We start from the raw sequence: 20,889 nt of genomic DNA, 5'->3' as shown, positions 1-20,889 counted from the left end.
TGTGTAAGCCCCGAACACTAAATGATGAACAGAGCCCAGAAAAAAGAGAAGCAATCTAAAGGATGCCTGGCCATTGATTTCCTTGTATTAGCAAGGATAAAAAGTTGGTTGTTTTCATTTCCAAATGAAAAGAAATCAGCAGCAATAAGAACCACCTCACCCACCCCCACAGGACAGTCAGGACTCCCACCCAGGGAAAAGCAGCATCCAAGAAATGGGAAAATTGGAGAATTCCAAAGTCAGACTGATTTGCTGACACAGGGAACAGTGAGGACAGGGGAGAAATGAGTTCAGGAAGGAATGATGTGGATTCTTGGACAGCAGGTTCAGAAAGAAGTCAAAAGTAAGAGCAGGGATGGAATTTTTGAAGTCTCTGAACATGTGCAGATGGAGGGGAAACAGCCTGGAGGAACTGCAGGGTTCTCCCCAGCCAGCCTGTCTAAAAACCCACACAAACCCCAAAACCCATATATGGATCAATCCTCAAGGCCAAAGAGAGGAAAAAAGCAGCAAAATTTCTCAGTTTGTGCCAAATTGTGTCAGTCTGGCTCTCAGTTTAGCCCTGAGAAAAGGTTGGCTTGCAGACAGCACCTGCAGCTCGAAGGTGGAAAGAAATGCAGGACCTTGAATGTGTGGACCTCAAACCCTGGAGATAAAAGGATTTATGAGACAAAGGAAAAAGCCAATAGCAGAAGTTAAACCTGTGTTTCAACTCCCTGCAGAGTCTCTGTAACATGCAGAGCACACAGGAACAAGGCAAAGGATGTGTGACAATGCCTTGTCCAGATGATTCCTGTCAGGGGCAGAGCAATACAAGCACTTTCATCCATCAAACCAATATTGTCTCTGCACAAATACTGAATGCAGCTCACTTAATCATGCATCATTAAATCTTGGACTGATTAAGAGATTATTTTGCATATTATTATTTAATTATAGTAGAAAATCACAGCCACTGCAGAGATGGCACAATATTATTCTGACATGGAAGGCAATAATTTCCTTCACCTTGTTATTTTCCTTATATTAATTGCTCCTCTGAAAAAAACCCCTCCAACCAATCCTATCCACTTATTCTGGAGAAAGCATTGCACAGTCTGCACGCTAAGGAAGGCTTAGTGAGTGTCTGCTGGAGCAGCTCAGTCCCAGAAAAATGCTCCCAGCAGTTAATCTCATGTTGATGGGGAGCACGAGCTGGTCCCTGCAGCCAAGCTAAGCATTTTGTATTTACATTAATACAGCAACAGGAGCAAAGGTCAGACTAATCCCTTCTAAAATAAGATGGCATCAGATTGAGAGTCCTCCCCACAACAAGAGGTGAAATGATACATTTTGATTAGGTGCAGTGCCTCTTGCATGAGAAATTTAAATGGTCTCTGATCATGATGCAGAGCTGGGATGGCCATGTCCACAGCTGGAAAACACTCTGAAGTGAAAGCCAACATCAATTACTTCAGTAAGCAAAAGCAGGTCTGTACCAAGCAAATTAACTGGTGGATTTCTAAGTCTAGACAGCATTTGCACCATAACTACATTGTAAGCATACTAATGACTATTTATTTCTTATTGCCTGAGGGCAGATGGAAAGAGACTTTCACAAAGGAAAGAGAGGCAGTTTGGAGGGAAATGGGTGAGCAAGTTCATAATCTGCAGGAATTACAAGCATTGATTACTCAATTCATACCAAGCAAGTTTCTGTTTGTTAGGACAATAAATGTTTAAACACCTCAGGGTCAAAGGGGAAGAACAGCTCCCACCCCACCCAGCCAGAGGAGCTGCCATCCTCCTCTTCCAAAATCTGGGAAAGCTTTCTGACACAAAGTCCTGGTGCTTAACAACCAACCCACCATGCAGAACAGACTTGCTCCCTAGCACAATCTTCCCTACACTTCTGCAGCTTTAGGAGCAGGTCTGCCCCAATGGAGATGGTTTTTTTTGTATCCTATTACTGGGATTTGATCTGAGGAAGCCCCAAAGCAGAATTTTTAACAGACAGATTTCACTCATTGGCACTTCTGATTTGCAGGCTGAGGTTTCCCTGCCCAGCAGAGGCTCTGCCTGCTCCCAGCCCTGCAGGGGAAGGGGCAGAAGGCAGGGGCACAGCAGTGCTCACCTGTCCAGGCTGTGCTCCACCTGTCCAGGCTGTGCTCCACCTGTCCAGGCTGTGCTCCACCTGTCCAGGCTGTGCTCCACCTGTCCAGGCTGTGCTCCACCTGTCCAGGCTGTGCTCCACCTGTCCAGCCCCTGCTCCACCTTTCCAGGCTGTGCTCCACCTGTCCAGCCCCTGCTCCACCTTTCCAGGCTGTGCTCCACCTGTCCAGCCCCTGCTCCACCTGTCCAGCCTCTGCTCCACCTTTCCACCTTTCCAACCTGTTTTCCACCTTTCCAGCCTCCTCTGCTCCACCTTTCCAGGCTGCTACAGGAGCTTCCCTGCCCTGGCCAAGCAGACCCAGCAGCTGTGCTCTGCTGTCCCTGTCCTGCCCACCTGCAGGAGAGCTGAACACAATTTCCATGTAAAAGCCCTTTGTAACAAGCCCCATAACTCCTGGTTTGGAGTTTAATGAGAGATTCAGGCTCAGGCACTCTGCATGTGCCACCCTCCTGCTCTGCCCTTGTCAGGAGCAGCTTTTCCCCCAAGCTTCCAAGTTTACCTCACTAACTAAACAATGCCATAGAATAGAAGCTCTTTAGTTGAAGTGCCTTTTCATATCACAGCTACAAATCTTTTAGGAAACAGATGCCCCAGTTTTAGAAGAACAACCAGGAGCACTGGAGCTGCTGGGAGGGGAGAGCCCTGCAGTCAGCAGTGTGGGATCTCACCTCCAGAGCACTCCAGAAACCCACCCCATTTGATATGGACTTAATTACAGATGTCTTTCAAGATCTCAGAAGTTGAGTTTATTTTTAAAAGAGAGCTCATAATTACAAAATCAGTATGTATTAAATGAGCATGCTGAAGCAGAGCTGCTGGCAGGGGTGTAAGACAAACTGCAAATGAAGCAGAGGAGACGAGGAAACACAGAGTGAGGGAGGCACAAGAAGGAGCAGAGCTGCTCTCACACAACCTGCTGCTGACAGAACAACTCTCAGAGATTGTGGGCAAATTCATCCTGGCCTTCCTGACTGCCTGAGCCACGTCCAGAGGGGCTGGAGCCTTCCTCACAGCCACCAAAGTGCAAATTCCACCACAGAGAAGCAGGAGAAGAAAGAACAAAGTGCCATTTTTGCAGCTTTTGCCTCTCTCTGGAGGCTTGTATTAAGGAATTCTAAATGGATTACACAACTTAAGACATTTAAAGCAATCTTCACTTCTGAATTGGTTTAACTACAGCCAGAAATTCTTAAATGCTTTAATTTCTTTAATAAGCAACAGCCCATGAGAGTCATTTGGGCTGTTCTTTCATTTTGCCCTTGATACTTACACTTCAGGGAGAGGAGCAGAGCCTTGAAATGCAAGCCATACAGAAAGCTGCTTAATGGAGATTCCAAATTATAACTGCAAAATGTAGCTCCAGAACAACCACAGCTCTCTGCAGCATTTATTACACACAGACTGCAACTAAAAAATCCTCAAAGCCTTCCCAGACTGGGAGAACTCACTGAGCCATTCTGCAGAGTGTGAGGCAATCCAGAATCTCAGCCAGGCTCCAAAAGGATCCCTTAGAGAAATTCCTGCTCACAACCACAACACAAGGAGCACCTGTGAGGATTCTGCTCTCCACCACTCATGGGCCAGATTGGGCAAACTCTGCTTCAGCAGTTTAAACTGTGCTTCAAAGGTGGAAATGCTGCAGTTTAAACTGTGCTTCAAAGGTGGAAATGCTGCAGTTTAAACTGTGCTTTAAAGGTGGAAATGCTGCAGTTTAAACTGTGCTTTAAAGGTGGAAATGCTGCAGTTTAAACTGTGCTTTAAAGGTGGAAATGCTGCAGATCTCTCAGCTAAAACCCAGGTTTTTTTCTGCTGCACCAAACTATAAAACTTTTGTCTGACAGAAAAACGGCTGCTGCTTATGAGCATGTTTTAAATTGCTGTACTTCAAAGTGACAGTGGCACGGGATGTTTTAAAATATTTCCCCCATTCTGAAATGATGCCATTAAATCACAGTGAAGTACCTGTATAAAATCTCAAAATTAATACTTTATTACAGTATTTGTAATAAAGAGTACACACACATTTGCATTCCCCAGTGTTTCCATTGCTAATGGCCTTTCTTGAGAGATGCCTGCACCATCAGAACCATATGCTTGCAAATTAATGAAATAAATTCCTATGTCCAGGTGAGTGAGAAATCAGTGCTGGTGATATTGGCATTTTTCAGGCCACTGCACAGACCTCATTCACCCCCACAAGGCACCTTCCACTTCATTTGAATTTCAACACCACTTTCAAAGAACTATCAAGGGGTACACCTTGATGTCAGGCAAAGAACTCAGCGTGTTGAGTGCTCAAAAAACTCCTCATTATTACTGAAAGAGACTAAAACATACAGATATTTATATTATATATATATCCCACTTTCCCAGCTAATCTCAATTTGCTGTGGCTCTGCACAGCCCAAGGAACCAAGCAGGAACAGCTACATCAGGAATGTGATATCCAACAGATAAAGACAGAGCTGTGGCTTCTTTTTGTTTTATTATTTACAGGCACAATGGTTAAATCACAAACTGGGATATAATACTACCCCTCAATATCTAAAATTAATTTGCTGTTATAAAACATATGGCTGACTTATTTTAATCATCTTCATTTTGTATGTCACCTATTTCACTTTTATGATTTCTGAGAGGCTTGACACTCAGGTGAGCCTTAACTTGAAAAATATATTTGTTTTCTGAGTGATTAAAAGTATACTTTTAACCACACATCTGTCTAGAAACATCTGACTTGCAAGGTACCTCTTGGTTTTTGTTTGGAAATGTGACTGAAGCCCAAAATGGGATGGGAATTTTTCAGGTCTTTAATAAAAAGCTGAGGTTCTAAAGTGGTAAGAGCAAATACCATGAAAAGCAGCAAGAGGGATAACAAGTGAAGTGAAGGAGGCAGAACTGTGCCAACAGGAATGGGCCTGGTTCCAAAGGACAGGGGGAAAAGAAAGAAAGGGGGAAAAGAAAGAAAGGTGAAAAGAAAGAAAGGGGGAAAAAAAAGAAAGGGGGAAAAAAAAGAAAGGGGGAAAAAAAAGAAAGGGGGAAAAAAAAGAAAGGGGGAAAAAAAAGAAAGGGGGAAAAAAGAAAGGGGAAAAAAAAGAAAGGGGAAAAAAAGAAAGGGGAAAAAAAAGAAGGGGGAAAAAAAAGAAAGGGGAAAAAAAAGAAAGGGGAAAAAAAGAAAGGGGGAAAAAAAAGAAAGGGGGAAAAAAGAAAGGGGAAAAAAAGAAAGGGGGAAAAAAGAAAGGGGGAAAAAAAAGAAAGGGGGAAAAAAGAAAGGGGGAAAAAAAGAAAGGGGAAAAAAAAGAAAGGGGAAAAAAAGAAAGGGGAAAAAAAAGAAAGGGGAAAAAAAAGAAAGGGGGAAAAGGAAATCACTGCCATGAAACAATGCACTGCATCACAGCCTTGTGAGTTTAGATTGGTTTTCCTTTCACAATCTGCTTCCAGGAAGAAGAAATGCTTTTCCAATGATCTCTTGATAGTTAATCACTTTGACCTTTGCTTGTATTTTCCAGAATAAAACTGTTTCCTAATTTATTTTTACTTTTCATAAAGCTGCAGGTTGATCTTCCATCTTTAAAAAGATCAACTATTTTATTATACCTAATATCAGATTATTGAAGATTTTAGTACATGCCTGGGGAGTTCATCTAATCCCATTGACCTTTTCATATTAAAATCCAGTTTTATGCTTTATCTGCTCTTTGTTAAAAAGTAAAAGAAGAAATCAGCTGTTCAGATGCTGGTTCTTTATTCTTATATGAAAATTAAGCTGAACAGGATATTTTTTGTTTTCCTTGACATGGAAGTGAGAATTTGCAGCCAAGATTGAAAAGAAGTTGCAGATGCCAAGTGCAGCACTTGGAAGGTTCTGCAGAGCCCAGAGCACGAGGCTGCCTCCAGATTAAAAGGGAGTGCAGCAGCATCCATCTCAAGCAATGACACTCACCTGCCCAGCTCGTGTTTCTTTATTTAAAATTCATGCAGAGATAAAATTTGCTGGTAGATTTCTTCCTATTTTATGAATAACTGATGCCAGCATCCTCATATCCAGCCAATTTATTCCGAAAGAGGCTTCCCCACAGGAAAAATAAACCCAACTGTGCATCCCCAAAACCACTGGTTTATAAAACACCAAACAATAAATAGGGAGTGCAAATCTCCTCCATGCAAAGCACCTCAAATTCCTGCACAGGAAAAGCCCCACAGAGTGTGACAGAGCAGGTGAACATTGCCATTACCCAGCCCCAGCAGCACCATGGGGAGCAGCTGAAGCAACTTGCACAAATCCCATTTATTCTGCCAAAAATCTGCCTTGCTCCAGGAAGCAAAGAAGGGCTGGAAGAGAAGTTTTGGTCATCAAAAATGAACAGCAATTTATGCTCTGCTAGAAGTCAGTGCTGTTTATAGGAAATGCAACTTTTATCTTACAGAATGAAACAAATTTAACTGCAATAAAATCTTTTTCATATGTATTCTAAGCATCAGAATTATTAGAGGCTTTGCTCCCATTAATGTGCTTTCTGTGTTTAGGATGCTACAGCTTAACTAAACTTTTCTGACTCTTCCAGTTTAATTCCTCGAGTCAACTTACAGAACATCAGAGGCTTGGAATCAAACTGTAAAAATCTCAAAGCTGCAAGGTCAAGTGTCACCCACAGAAGAAAATTCATAAAAGATCATCAAAAGTGCCTGGTAAACCAGAAGACTTTACAAAGAAAGGAAGAAAAAGATGAAAAGTCACCTCGAGAAAAGAATTATCAAGTGGGAGAAAACATTTTTGGAATTTAGATAAGATGCCAAACTGTTACTTGCATAAATAACTTAATTAATATGTTAGTCCACAGAATCACAGAATGTCCTGAGCTGGAAAGGACTCACAAGGATCTCTGAGCCCTGCACAGACACCCCAAAAATCCCAGAGCAGGGACTCAGGCCAATGAGACATCCTGCAGCAAAGTGAGGCAGGGACACATTTAACCCACACAAATAAAACACGGGTTTTATACAGGAAAAAAAAAAAACATGGAAAAGTGGATGCAAAGTTTGAGAAACAGGAAAAAAAAAAAAAAAGATGAAGACGGAGACACAAAAGTGTGAAGAAGTGTGAAGTGAAGCCGTGGCAAAGCTGGGCTGATGGATGAACTGTGCCCAGGTCCCGGGGGACACGGGAGCACAGACTGAGAGCAAGTGAGGCCTAATGAATAAAGCATCCAGCAGCAAATCACTGCACTGAGCAGAGACTTTGGCTGATGGCCCTGGAGGAAAGGAGACACAAATGTCCAGGAGAAAGCCTGGACAGGGCTGGTGCAAATGCGCGTCCAACTCCTCCTCACCTCTGTTTTTCGTCATATTCTTGTGCTCACCCAGGTACCCATATTTGTATTTATGGATCTCCTGATGAAATGGAGCAATTAAAAGTTTGTGTTATCTTCATCTGCTTTTGTTTTTCAGCAGAAAACTCAGCAATGAGGGTGCCAAGCAGCACAGCCTGTGCCACATGAGAACTCAGGTACCACATCCCAGCCTGCAGTGCTGACTGACCAAAAATAATCATTAACTGTGGCCTCTGCAGCACAACTAAACTGGATCTATTCATGTGCAGCCTGGGATTTTTCCAGAGCATGCTATTTATTTGTATAAATAACAAATATGCATATTTATTATATATATTTTATAGTATGTCTACTCGACATATATAATTTTTTATATTTATGTATTTAATGTATAAATATATATATTTATTTACATAAATAGCATAGCTGCTTATGTGTTATTCTCTCTCAGGTGTGGAAATGAGGAGCCCTTCAGTGTGTGAAGGCTCCTTGCACACCCAGAGCTCACTCTCCAGAGGTTTGGATGGGACACTCAGCACCATCCCTGCACTGCTGGCACAGCTCCTGAGCTGTGCTTTTTCAACCACCTCACTACAATTCATTAATACAATTTATAATACAATTGATAATACATTTAATAAATTTAATAATAAATGCATCATACAATTTATAATACAATTGATAATACATTTAATAAATTTAATAATAAATGCATCATACAATTCATAATACAATTTATTAACTGTATTATTTTAATACAATTTAAAAATTGTAATACAATTTTTTAAAATACAATTTTATTTTTTTAAATTTTAATCGTATTATAAATTGTATTATTTTCACAGCCTACTACAGAAGGGGAGGAGTTGCTCTATTACTGTTTTTCCTTTTTTTTTCCTCAGCTCAATAAATACCAGAAAAGCAGAATCCACGTGGATTATCAATGCTTACAGGTTACACAATCCCACAATCCCAAATGAAATGCTGGAGGTATTTCATGTCAAAGCAAACAACTGCTATCTTCAGGTGCTTGGGCTGCTGCTTACCTTTGCTTGCACTCTCAACGTGCTGCAGCTCATCTGGGAATTTCAGGATGTCCCTGTAATTCTCCTCACAGATTTCTGCCAGGAAATGCAACAGGGTGGTTTTCTGATCTGATGATTTTGTATCTCGAATCTAAAATGTGAACAAAGGAGAAAGCAAAAATAAAAAATAAAAAAAACATTCTTAAAACATTTCAATAAAGTGAATATTGCAGACTTCAACTCATTAGCAAAAAGTTACCTACATGGTTGCCTGCAAATAAACACATTATTTTAAAAATGTAATTTCTTTAATTTGTCATAATGTAGGACTAGAAGGAATATGCCCTATGATGTATTTTAAGAAATAATGATTAATGTTGATGAGAAGAAGATCTGAGATAAAGTTCTGAGATTTCAGCATTGCCAGTTCAGAATCCCCCAGATAAAAAATAATTGTGTACAGAGATTAAAGAGAACTGAAATTAGAGCATTCCTTCAATGCCAAATCTCTGCAGGAATCCCTGAAATGCTGCATGGCTGGACACCATGCTAACAGTCAGAATTTGCATTTTGACCAGTCAAACTAAAGTAACTCCTTGTTGTAAATCCACAATTTTTCCTTGGAGCAAAATCGAAGCCATGCTGCGTTGGGCTAAAGACTCGGAGACCAATTCTATAGAGATACACAAAATAAATGCACCCTGCCTTCCCAGAACACACAATAACAAAACAGCAAAGGTAATCCTGACTGCAGCTGAAGGAAATGCAATGCAGCCAGCTGTATTCATGAAAAGCTGCAGGAAAACTGTGCACAATGGGAAGTAACAGGTAAATGCATATTTTTGCTGTTCTTTTGACTGCAGAGGCATTTTTAGTGGCCTGAAAGAAATCAGTAATCTTAGAAATGATAAATCTCTGTTCTCTGCAACATCACAATAAGAGTCATCATTAGCACCTTGAAGTAAAGGTAAACATCTAAATAAATACCTAAATATTTGTTTAGAACTTGAACAAATCTATCAAATTCATTAGCCTGAGCGCATGAACTGCTGAAATGAGGTTTTCAGTTAACAAAATAAAAATCTGAACTAATTGTTAGAACACAGGACCAGGGGCACATTCCAAATACCCTCATGGTCAAACCCCATGGCACAGTGCACGTGTCTGCACAAAGGAACATCACGAACTTCAGAGAACAAACTGAAGACCAAACTCCTGAGTCTGCCCATTTTTGTGCTGTGAAGGAGGAATGTGTGAGCTGATGGAAGAGCCAGCAGGAGCAGAGATTTATCCACAAAGGCAAGACAGAGTAGGTGCATGTAAGAGTTTGAGAGGAGCACACTTCACTTGACAGAGAATTAGTAACACATCTGGAAAGAATTGTTTTAACAGCATTTTACTCATCTAGTACAGTTCTTACACACAGAAGTAAGCTACAACATAGACAAGAAATGAAATAAAGGATTTATTTAAGAAGAATACATAAATGCTTGTGTAAAATCTCCTATTTGTTTTCTCATTCTCTAAATCACTTGAAGTTCTAATTCTATAATCCTCATGACAGGCTTGCCATCGATGTTCAATTTAATAGAGGCCTTTCAGCTTTAAGGATTACCCTGTTAGGAATAAATGAGTGCAGTGGAAAAACAGGCTTTTAAAAATATAAGGTATTTAGGCAATTAAGAAAGCAATTTAATTCATACCAATTCAGCGATTAAAGACTAAACAATGCTCAGTAATGGTATGCAGTTAAAGGGCTTTCATGTGTTACACACACAGAAGTTCTCCTGACTTGAAAAAAAATGGTAGATTTACCGGCTAAACATCTGCATGGAAAAAAGAAATTGCATTTCAATTTGTCTGTGAACAACAGTAGTGGGATTTGCAGTCTTTGATCTCTCTGACATCATCAAGTGGATAAAGCACTTTTTTTTCTAAATGGACAAAATTATTTTGCTTTCAAATTACAACAAGAACATGTCTTGCCACCAAGAGCAACATCACAATAAGAGTCATCATTAGCACCTTGAAGTAAAGGTAAACATCTAAATAAATACCTAAATAAATATTTATTTAGAACTTGAACAAATGTATGAAATTCATTCCTTTGGCTCAATCACAAACAAGTCTCTCCTATATTCATCTTGGCTTTTAGCACAATGGATGCAGATAGGTCTGCTTGATATTTAAAATCAATAGCTGTACTTTAAAAATCAAGTCCTAAGCCCACTGATATAATGAAACACAAGATAGGTGCTGTTTGAGTGTAGTTTAGCACATAATATTTAAATATAAAAATAGAAATGAAAGGTAGGAGCTGGACAGGTGGCAGCTTGGTTGTGTCTGTATCACACCCTGTACTCATATTCAATATACACTCATATTCATATTCATATTCAATATACACTCATACTCAATAACACACCCATTATTTTAATTCTTCTGCAATAAATGCAATACTTTTTACATTCTGCCTCTTACTTACAGTGATTCTGCCCAATAGATGTAACATTCCTTGGCTTGTAAAGAACCTAATGGCTTGGCCTGATTTCTGCTGTTCTACACACTCCAGCCAAGTGGATGAAAAGCAAAAAGAGCCTATTAAGTTGTGCTTATAAGACCAGGAGTTGGACTTTGATGAACCTCGTGGGTCCTCTCCAACTCAGGATATTCTATCATTCTATGATTCAGGATAAATTTTTAACACTGTGGTGTTCAAATTTTAAAATACAGGTTTTGAGTCTAGGGCCTTGCCTTGCCCGAGAGATGGAATTTGGAAATAACACATTCAGTTTAAAAATAAATGAAATAAATTGCTAAAACAGTGTGGGCTACAGGAAGCAGCTCCAGCTGAATGCTGAAGCACCAATTTGAGGGTCAGCACCATGAGATCCATGGCTTGGGGAAGGATTAAAGGCCAAGGGACAGAGAGCACAACACAGCACAACCACTCAAACATGAGTCGCACAGAGTGAGGTGTTTAATTCTGTGAGCCAGGAAAACACCACCAGAACAAAACTCTGCCCCTAGACAGAGTAAATCTTTAACCCATGCCAATCACACATGACCCACAGCCAGGATGGGGTTGGGCCCTCCCAGGTACTTCTGGATGCAGCTCTCAGGTGTGAGGGTTAAACGTGGCAGCCAATGCAAGGAAAAATTTATGTAGGAACCATCAGTGGAGTGACACTTTATTATAGCTATAAAAAGGCTCTCTATTGATTTTTATGAGATTATAGACCTTCTCCTACCCTAGAAATCTTTCCCCCCTTGCCAGAACAAGGGCTGCTGGACAATAAATGTCCCCTCATCAGTAATGCTCAGCCTGGATAAACAGCTTGTCTTGTTCTATTTGCACTTTGAACAAAAAGCATCATAGCAGCACTTAACAGATGAGCACACATTGATCCAGCCAGAGCACTGCAAAAGCTTTACTGAAACTGAGCTCCTGCTCCTCACTGGAATTCAGCCCCACAGGCCCAGCAGCTGTACCTGCACATCCCTAAAGCAAACCTCCTTCCTTTTAGTTCCACTCCCACAGAGCAGAATTTTGGAGCTCCTGAGGGGGCTCAGAAAGCAGCTGGATCCTCTGGACATATTAAACAAACACAGCAAACTCCAGTGGATTACAGCAGCAGCCTCCCTCAGCCTGAGCTCTTTCCCTGCTGCATTCCATGCTCAGGCATAGCTGCTCTCCCTGGCCAGTCCTGATCCATCCCAGGAATTCTGATGCTGATGTCTCTCATGGGAACAAAATTAAGTTCTCTGCCTTCTGCCAAGGGTTGTTTACAGATCATTTCTATCTTCAATAACATCATACGCTGCAATATAACATCCAGAGAGATAATCTGTTTTTAAGGATTTGCAATTACTCCTCATTCATTAGCCTTCTAGCTCAGGCTAGACAGGTTGGAATGGTGCTTTCTTTTATTTTCTTTATCATGTTTTAATAAAAGTTTTAACAAAACCAGATCTCTGTGTATGAAATGACCAGCTCTGTTGTAAAATCATTTATTTTCCAAAACCAAACATTTATCCCAGATCAATACTTGCCTTTTTTCTCCTCTTTTTTTCAGACTGCATAATGTAAGCACTGCATCCAGTAAACAGACAATTAATTTTAAGATTGTTCAAGAAACAAGCAAAAAGAAAAAAATCAATACAAAACTCTGGTTGTATTGAAAAGTGAATTCATCACATTAGGACTCCTCATCATGAAGAGTGTGTATTCTGCACATAGAAATGTGTACACAGACACCTTGCTGACAGCTGGCTCAAAAAAATAATAAAAATCTCTTATCATGGGCAGAAAGTCCACCAAATGATAGTCACTGGTCTGAAAAAGGAGTTATTATAACTATAGTTATAACTATTTAAGTATAAAAGGAGTTATGACAACAAAATGCAAAATAAAGGCTCCCAATTCTGCTAGACGAGCTTGAAGGCTGAAATACATTCCTTAGGAGCAAAAAATAGAGAGACCAGCATGGGAATGCTGGGATGCTGGCTGTGTTTGCTGTCACACAGGGTGCAGTCAGCACATTCCACTGAGTGCTGCTGCCCCAGCTCTGGGCCCTTGTCCTGTGCTGAGCTTCAGGAGCCGCCCGCGGTGCCCGCACTGACCTTGCAGAGGAAGCTGATGTTGAAGCCCAGGGACTGAGCGTTCCTGGAGCCAGAGTTCATGTAGTTGCCCAGGAACAGCACCAGCTCCAGGAGCTTGCTGAAGCTCTCGCTCTTCTTGAGCTCCTCGCAGGCCAGGGTGACGGCCATGATGTCGGGTTTGATGTTGTTGACGTGCTCCTCGAACGTCAGCCGGAACAGGATCCCGTTGAGCCGCGCGCGCAGCATCTTCACCGAGCTCATCTGCAAACACCAAACTCTGACTTAGCAGGGCAGCTCAAGTCATCAACAGCTCAAAAAGTTCAGATTCCAATTGTTAGAATGCAGCACTGTCGCAGACATCTTTTCTGAAAAATCCTTTCCTTAGGATTGTTCCTCCTGAGAAGCTGAGAGGCCTCAGGAACAAAATGTAACCAATGGTTATCTGCTGCTGTGGAATGCAACAGGAACAAAATGCAACCAATGGTTATCTGCTGCTGTGGAATGCAACAGGAACAAAATGCAACCAATGGTTATCTGCTGCTGTGGAATGCAACAGGAACAAAATGCAACCAATGGTTATCTGCTGCTGTGGAATGCAACAGGAACAAAATGTAACCAATGGTTATCTGCTGCTGTGGAATGCAACAGGAACAAAATGCAACCAATGGTTATCTGCTGCTGTGGAATGCAACAGGAACAAAATGCAACCAATGGTTATCTGCTGCTGTGGAATGCAACAGGTGCATCTGGGATTGGGCTCATGTTGTTGTTTCTAATTAATGGCCAATCACAGTCAGCTGGCTCGGACTCTCTGTCCCAGACACAAACCTTTGTTATCATTCTTTCCTTTTCTATTCTTAGCCAGCCTTCTGATGAAATCCTTCCTTCTATTCTTTTAGTATAGTTTTAATGTAATATATATCATAAAATAATAAATCAGCCTTGTGAACCATGGAGTCAGATCCTCCTCTCTTCCCTCATCCTCAGACCCCTGTGCACACGGTCACAGAGCACCAGCCAGCAACCCAGCAGCTTCTCTGTGTGTCTGCACTGCCTGCCTTGTGTTTCCTGGCACCCCAGGATCCCAGCAGCTCCCTCTGTGTTTCAGGCACTTGGCAAAAGACAGCACAGCACTCATCCCTTCCTGCTCTGATAAAAAGATGGGAGGTTATAAATCCTGACAAGGAGGCTACAATCCCGATGTTGTAACACAGCAGATACTGAAAATAATCTACAATGCTGATTTCATTAATTTAAATCCCCAAGACCAAATTCACCAGCCCAGGTCACAAAATATCTTTCATATTTTGCACGAGTGATCAGAGTTATTTCCTCCCACTTAGAACACCATAATTCACAAGAGAAATTTAAATTAGGGAAAAAAGATGTAGTGAGCATTGTTAAACCACTTGAAATGTTTTAATTTAATTGCAAGAATGGTTATGTTCCAAATCATGTTCCAAATCTAGGCCATCTTACTTAGAAGAACACAGAAAGATTTCTTCCCCAATGTATTCACCATCAGGGGTGTTCCTGAAGCCCTTGGCAAGAAAAGCTTTGCTGTGTGACAAATCACAGATTTTGACGGGCAAAACAGGAAGGTTTTGATGTGCTCCTGTTTCTTCCTGTTTCTGTTGGCCAAAATTTGGCCATGGTCCTTTGAGGAACCACGATTTTTCTACCAGTGCTATCTCCCAACAGCTAGCAGAAGCAGCAGCAATAACTTTCACAGGAAGGACTTGAGTGGCCTGAATAATAATGAATTCATTCTAAAATGAACATAAACATGAAGGCTCCAGATGGTCTCAAACAATTCCTATGATCAGGCTGGAACAAGGAAAAGGAAAGGATCAGAAAAGAAGCATCTCAGCAGAACTAGTGATCTTTTTTTATAAATCTCCATTGTCATAAATTTCTCTCTGAGCCTCTATAAGCCAAAATCATTGAAAGTCTTGAAACATTATTCTTCTAATCATCCTGTATTTCAGAAATATCATACTGAAAACATCTGCCTTGAAAGGATCTACTTACACTAATCTGCAGTAGATGGAAATTAAAATTAATCACATAATTTGCTTTAACTTTTGTAGAACAATCTCCAATTGCTGTTTTTACTCAAAATGGCACAGAAAAAAATTGTTGAAAGCTTTAGATCCCAAAACCAGAGTGCAACAAAGCACAAGCCCACAGGAGAGTGTGACATAAACATTAGTGAAGAATAATCCTTAAACCTGAGAGAAGTGTCCTTTCTTCTGTAATCCTGTGTAGTGCCATGGAACCCTGATCATTTCTTAGCTCCTGACCACCAACCCAGCAGCAAGTTTTAATTCCATTCCCTGACCTACATAATATTTTAGAACTATCTTGGTAATTTCCTAAGAGCTGTTTTTATGTGGGTTGTTTCCTTAAAGCCCAGCACATTTTTACACACATCATGTCCTTTAGGTATCAGCAGAAGATGGCCACAAATGCTATTTTAGTTCCTCCTGCCCCACCCTGCCCTAGTTTCCCCCTTTTTGGGCCTGTTTCTAAATCCATGTGCTCAGTGGCAGAGAAAGGAGTGATCACACACTGAATCTGGAGCAATCTCCCAGAATTAGGCAAGGAGCAAAGCCTACATTCACTTGGAAAGCTCCAATTCCTTATGGCTCTAAATAAAATTAGTGCCAAATGCATATATATATATATTTAATATATATACGTTTATATATATATATATATAAAAGAAATGAAACATTCCAACAGGTGCATGGAGCAGCAAGCACTGGCTTCCCCTGCAAGCAGTTAAAGAGGCCAGAAAATGGATATTTCTTTTCCAGCTGACTGTCAGTGATGGGCTGCACGTCATTATTTCCCCTTCTGGGCTCTCATAAAGGTCTTGTCTGAACTCTCTACCTAATCAAGTTCTTTATTCAGTTCTTTATGCTTTATTATCATCATTCAATTCTCAAGCCCTGTATTAAAATGAGGATCAAAGGCTACTGGAGAAAGGCAAAAAGCACAATTAAATTTGCCTCACTTCCTAAGAAAAAGCTGACATTCCTCTAATAAAAATTTGTCAACTTACTAAGACAACTTAGCCTCTTACCTATGTTATATTAAAGTTGCCTTTTTTTCCCTGGAAACATTCTAGGAAGATGAATTCTGCAGCAGCTCACAAAATTACAACGAGGCCAAACAAGCAGCCAATAAATCCAATTTAAAAGACTGAATGACTCTAAATCAAGGGAGGTGCAGTAAACTTGTACAATTCTCAACTCACTTTGTCTGCCTCCCAGCCAGGACTGCTCATGGCAGCTGGACTGCTTACACAGGACAGGAAGGGTCACAGGATGTGCAAGTTTACACAACTCCTCAGTCAAATTTATGCTTGTGTAACACTAAAAACGCTCAACTGGCACTCAAGTGAAAATGCAGCTCCTCACTGACGCTGCAGCTGTTCCCATACCATAGACAAATGAACTCTTGAGCACAAGGTTTAGGTGTAGAACTCAGGTAACATCCTGCCCAGCTCAGTCAATGTTACACAGCTGATCCAGCAATTTTTCTATTTTTTTTTTATTTTTAAATTTTTTTCTATTTTTTAAAAATTCTATTTTTTTTTCTGTTTTTCTTGCTCTACTTCAACATCAATGCAAACTTTCCTTTAGAGGAAGTTGTGCTGCCTTTTTTGATCCCAGGATATAACTTCAAAAAGTTCCAATAACTAATTAGAATATATAATTGGTTTTAACATTCATCTAAATGAAAATGCAGCTCTAATTTTCATTTACATATCAGCTGAATATTAAGTTAATCGGTTCCTTCAAGTAAGTTAATCTTTTACTAAGTATGGTTTTTCTACACAAATTTTAAGCAACTTATTCCAACCTTTATTAAATTTGATGGGCAAAGTGATTATCCAATTAACATATCTTAATTATTAACACACCTAAATCTACATAAAAATAAGGAGACACACTTGAAATATTATTTTAGGTACTCTGTCTTCTATTCCTAAAGCCAAGGTTAAGATTATTATTAACAAAAAACTCCAAAATTAATTTGACACATCGGAAAAAAGAACTTCAGTCAAGACTTTAGGGTCAGCTGCATTTCTTCCACTTTAAGGGACTGTTCCAGGATATCACAATCAGAAACAAACCCAGCATTTTAGCACCAGTGATGCAGTTAGAGGCCTCCAGGAATCAGACAGAAGCAGGACCCATAAGGCAAAGTACTGGTTTTTATTAAAGCAGATGGCAAAGCTGAATAAGCAAACAAGCTTCAGGAAACTTGGTTCCTTCATAAGGCAAACAGCACCATTTGGAGATGTTTGATTAAGCAGTTTTTGCTAATTAACGTTGCATTAAATACTTGGAAACTCTCTCAACTTGCTCTAGTCAGTGTTTCCTCAGAAAGCAGTGGAACAGGGACTGTGGCCACGCTGGGACTGCTGGGAAATAAATGGGATTTTTCTGCCTTTTTCAATAGAGGAAAAGGCCAGGCCAGCTCCAGCCCAGCAGGAATCCTGAGCTGGAGGAGCCCAGGCACGGAAAGCAGCATCCTGACCCAGAAAGATCAGCTGAGCCAGGGCAGGAGATGCTCGTAAAGGGGATTTGTGCCAGGAGGAGGGAGCAGGGCAGGAGGGGATCCAAGTTAAAAGATGAGGGTGAAGCACTGAGCAATCTTCAGCAGTAAAACAGAGGAATGCCTACACAGCCCTTTCAGTCAAGGTCAAAATTGCACCATTTTGCCAATTTCTTGGCTGAGTTTAAGCAGGAAACTGAACAGAATTCCCAAACATCAGAGGCTTCCTTTGTCCTGACACCTCCAGCTTGCCTGCTCCCATTGAACATCTGCCTTCAACACACCCCAGATATGGAGTGCACAAACCTGCACAAAACCCAAGGAATTTCTCACTTTGTCTGACAGGTAGGGGGGAATATACCCATAAATAGACATATATATAAAATAATATAAAATATATGCATATATCGCAATACAGATATTCATAGATAAGTTTTGGTCTAAAGACATAACACACATGTTTCTATTTTAAATATATATGCACGCTATTATTGCTTCTAAGAAAGCAGGAAATATGTATTTATAGAGATTTTTAGATTGTTACTGATCAATAAATGGCAATGTTTTACTGCTTGTAGTAAGGCTAATTAATCTATCTCACTTCTACCAAAATTACTCATCTTTGTTTGGAAATAAAAGATTTTTGGAACTTTATGCCATTTATTAAAAGAAAAGGAAATCAATAGGCTAAAGTTTTTCAGAAGAAGCCATTGATCTCTTTCACTTTCTAAATCCTCTCCAAAAATCTCATTAGGACAAATCATATTCTGTTACTTCCCCAACTGAAAAATAATTTAAAAAAAAAAAAGCACTCAAAAGCCACTTCTACAGCCAAATTATGCTCAAATCAGAGCTTTTTAGTAAAAAAGTCTTCTAAGAGGCCTCTATTTCTGTTTTAATGCATTTTAATGTACATAATGCCTTAAAAATCCAGCAAGAGCAAGCGTAGCTCCTGTGGAGCTGGGGATAAATCCTGAGCACGTTCCAGAGGCTCTCATCATCATTTTAATCTCCTAGGCTGAGAGGGGAAGGGAAAACAGGAGCTCATTTGCCTAAAGACTCCTGAGGTCTTTGGAAGGCCAGGAGCAGAAAGGGATCCCCAAGGGCTGGCACAGAACTCGGGTCCCATCCTCACCCCCAGACACGGAACCAAGAATTCCTGAAAAGGCTGGAATTCCTGAAAAGGCTGGAATTCCTGAAAAGGCTGGAATTCCCGAAAAGGCTGGAATTCCTTCCAGAGGGGCCCCAGCCATTCTGGCAGCCCCGCTCCTGAACAGACCCAGGGACTAAAGGACTGAGAGGAGCAGAACACAAGCTACGGTTTCAGTTCTAGAATAAATTCACGCCTCTCCTTGAGCCCTCCTGCAAGGCTGTGTGGTGTAAATGCAGATGTGTCTGCATACATACAAACACAATATGGATATATCAACCCTTCCTGCTGCTGACAGGTTGGATGCAAAGCACATTTATCAGAGTTCTCAATGCCAAGGAGTAACTGGGTCTTCTGTGGGCTCCTGGGAATTGATCTGCTTGAAGGCAGAGGGTTCTTCAGAGCTGTTCAATAAACATTCATGGCAAGACAGGCAGACAAAAGGTTTGGTCTGGCACCTGAGTGCCTTTTGTTTTTAATGCTACGCTGTAATTCCTCCCAGAAAAACACCCAGAATCAGAGGGGTTCGCATTGGACATGACCCTAAGGATGATCTGCTCCCAACCTGGCTGGTCACAGCCCTGCCCAGGCTGGCCTAACACACACTAAAGACATTTCTTGATTACTACTCATCAGGAAATCTTAACTTTTCCTACTGCAGGTCTTGCAAAAATGCTAAAAGAGGATCTTTATCCTTAAACTTGTTTTGTTTTATGTGCCAAAATGGAACTCTGCAGTTCCTCCTTGCACTGATACATACCACAACTCCAAATTGCTCTGGCTCAGCAAGATCATTGTATTCATCCTTTAATTCAGCTAAGGCATTGAGTTCTTTCTGCTCAGGAAGATTCTTCACCAGGTTCTAAAACAAACAAGGCATTATATCAAATTTGTTACATTAAACTATCTAAGATATTAAAAATAACACGCTTAAAATACCACAACATGGAAATGCAGGAGGAAATTACGGGACGTTTATTTTATTTACGCAGCTCTAACTTTATATAAACATCAAATCAAAGCAGCAATTATTTAATACAGACATCAACTGCTCTGCTGCAGTCTCTGATGTGAAGAATGTATTAAAAGGTTAGAGTATCATTTTTCAGGGCCTGACAGCATCAATGAGTTTTGTCTCTCTACAATCTCCTTTTGCCCTAATGGTTGCATCTTGCTCATTAAATATCAATCAAGAAATAACTGGCCTGTGTAAAACATGACAGAAGTAGCAAAAAAAAAAAAAAAATTAAAATCATTAGACATTCAAAGTATCTGTGCACAAAGTACACTTAAAAATACCTTGTAAAAAAGGTCAACAACCCAAAATGGTACAGATCTTATAGATGGCAAATATACAAGAACTCAGGGAAAAGTTCAATTTGCTTGCAGTCTTACTCATGTTTCAATAGAAAATTGAGAATTATTGTATGATCTCAAGGTGTCAAAATACAGATGTGGTAAGTATTTAAAATACTTACAGTATGATTGAATAATAGTTTATTTTAAGAAATACTCAGTAAAGGTGCAGATTTGCATTTAATACATAATATGATTTCAAAATAATGCATTAAAATATTGCATTTTTTAAAGTGCAAATTGCATTTAATGCATAGAATTTTCATATATATACCAGTTGAAATCCAAACAATAATGCATTTGTAGCAGAGGTGATCAATAACCGCTCTGCACTTCAGCTATCCAAGCTGGGGTTGTTCCTCCCCTTTGATTTTTGATTTTACTAAACCTGAAGGTTTCCTAATCATCTGATCTGCCATCTCTGATCAATAAACCAAGTCCTCAATAAAATTAGGGCTTTGCACCTATTTTCAAATACTGAGGCAACTCAGTTTAGACCAGAGTTCCCAGCATAATCATTCTGCAGGTCCAAGAGAGGAAGAAGAAATTCATTTAGAAAACCTTGGGGGAATGGGGCAAAGGTGCAAACAGGAGACAGGGAAGGATAAAAGGATAAAAAGATAAATCCAGGCCCAGTGAGGGAGCAGGAATCTGTGAATGATGTTAAATAAAACCACAGCAGCATTACTGGGGTGCTAAATCTTG

General features: G+C 40.3%; 1 protein-coding gene across 1 annotated transcript in view; it reads right to left on the bottom strand.

Annotated features, from left to right (window-relative positions):
- The window catches only part of DIAPH2 (diaphanous related formin 2), a 173,533-nt gene that overhangs the window by 89,450 nt on the left and 63,194 nt on the right, over positions 1-20,889 (bottom strand). Inside the window, exons 20-22 of the mRNA XM_066559789.1 lie at positions 19,589-19,690; positions 13,131-13,370; positions 8,529-8,658 (exon numbers count right to left, since the gene is read on the bottom strand). Coding sequence (XP_066415886.1) covers positions 8,529-8,658; positions 13,131-13,370; positions 19,589-19,690 — 472 coding nt within the window. The remainder of the gene's footprint in view (positions 1-8,528; positions 8,659-13,130; positions 13,371-19,588; positions 19,691-20,889) is intronic.

Source organism: Molothrus aeneus, chromosome 14 (assembly GCF_037042795.1).
Source record: "Molothrus aeneus isolate 106 chromosome 14, BPBGC_Maene_1.0, whole genome shotgun sequence".
Classification (NCBI taxonomy): domain Eukaryota; kingdom Metazoa; phylum Chordata; class Aves; order Passeriformes; family Icteridae; genus Molothrus; species Molothrus aeneus.
The sequence above is the reverse complement of the archived record's forward strand: the minus strand, read 5'-3'. Positions and strand labels throughout refer to the sequence as shown.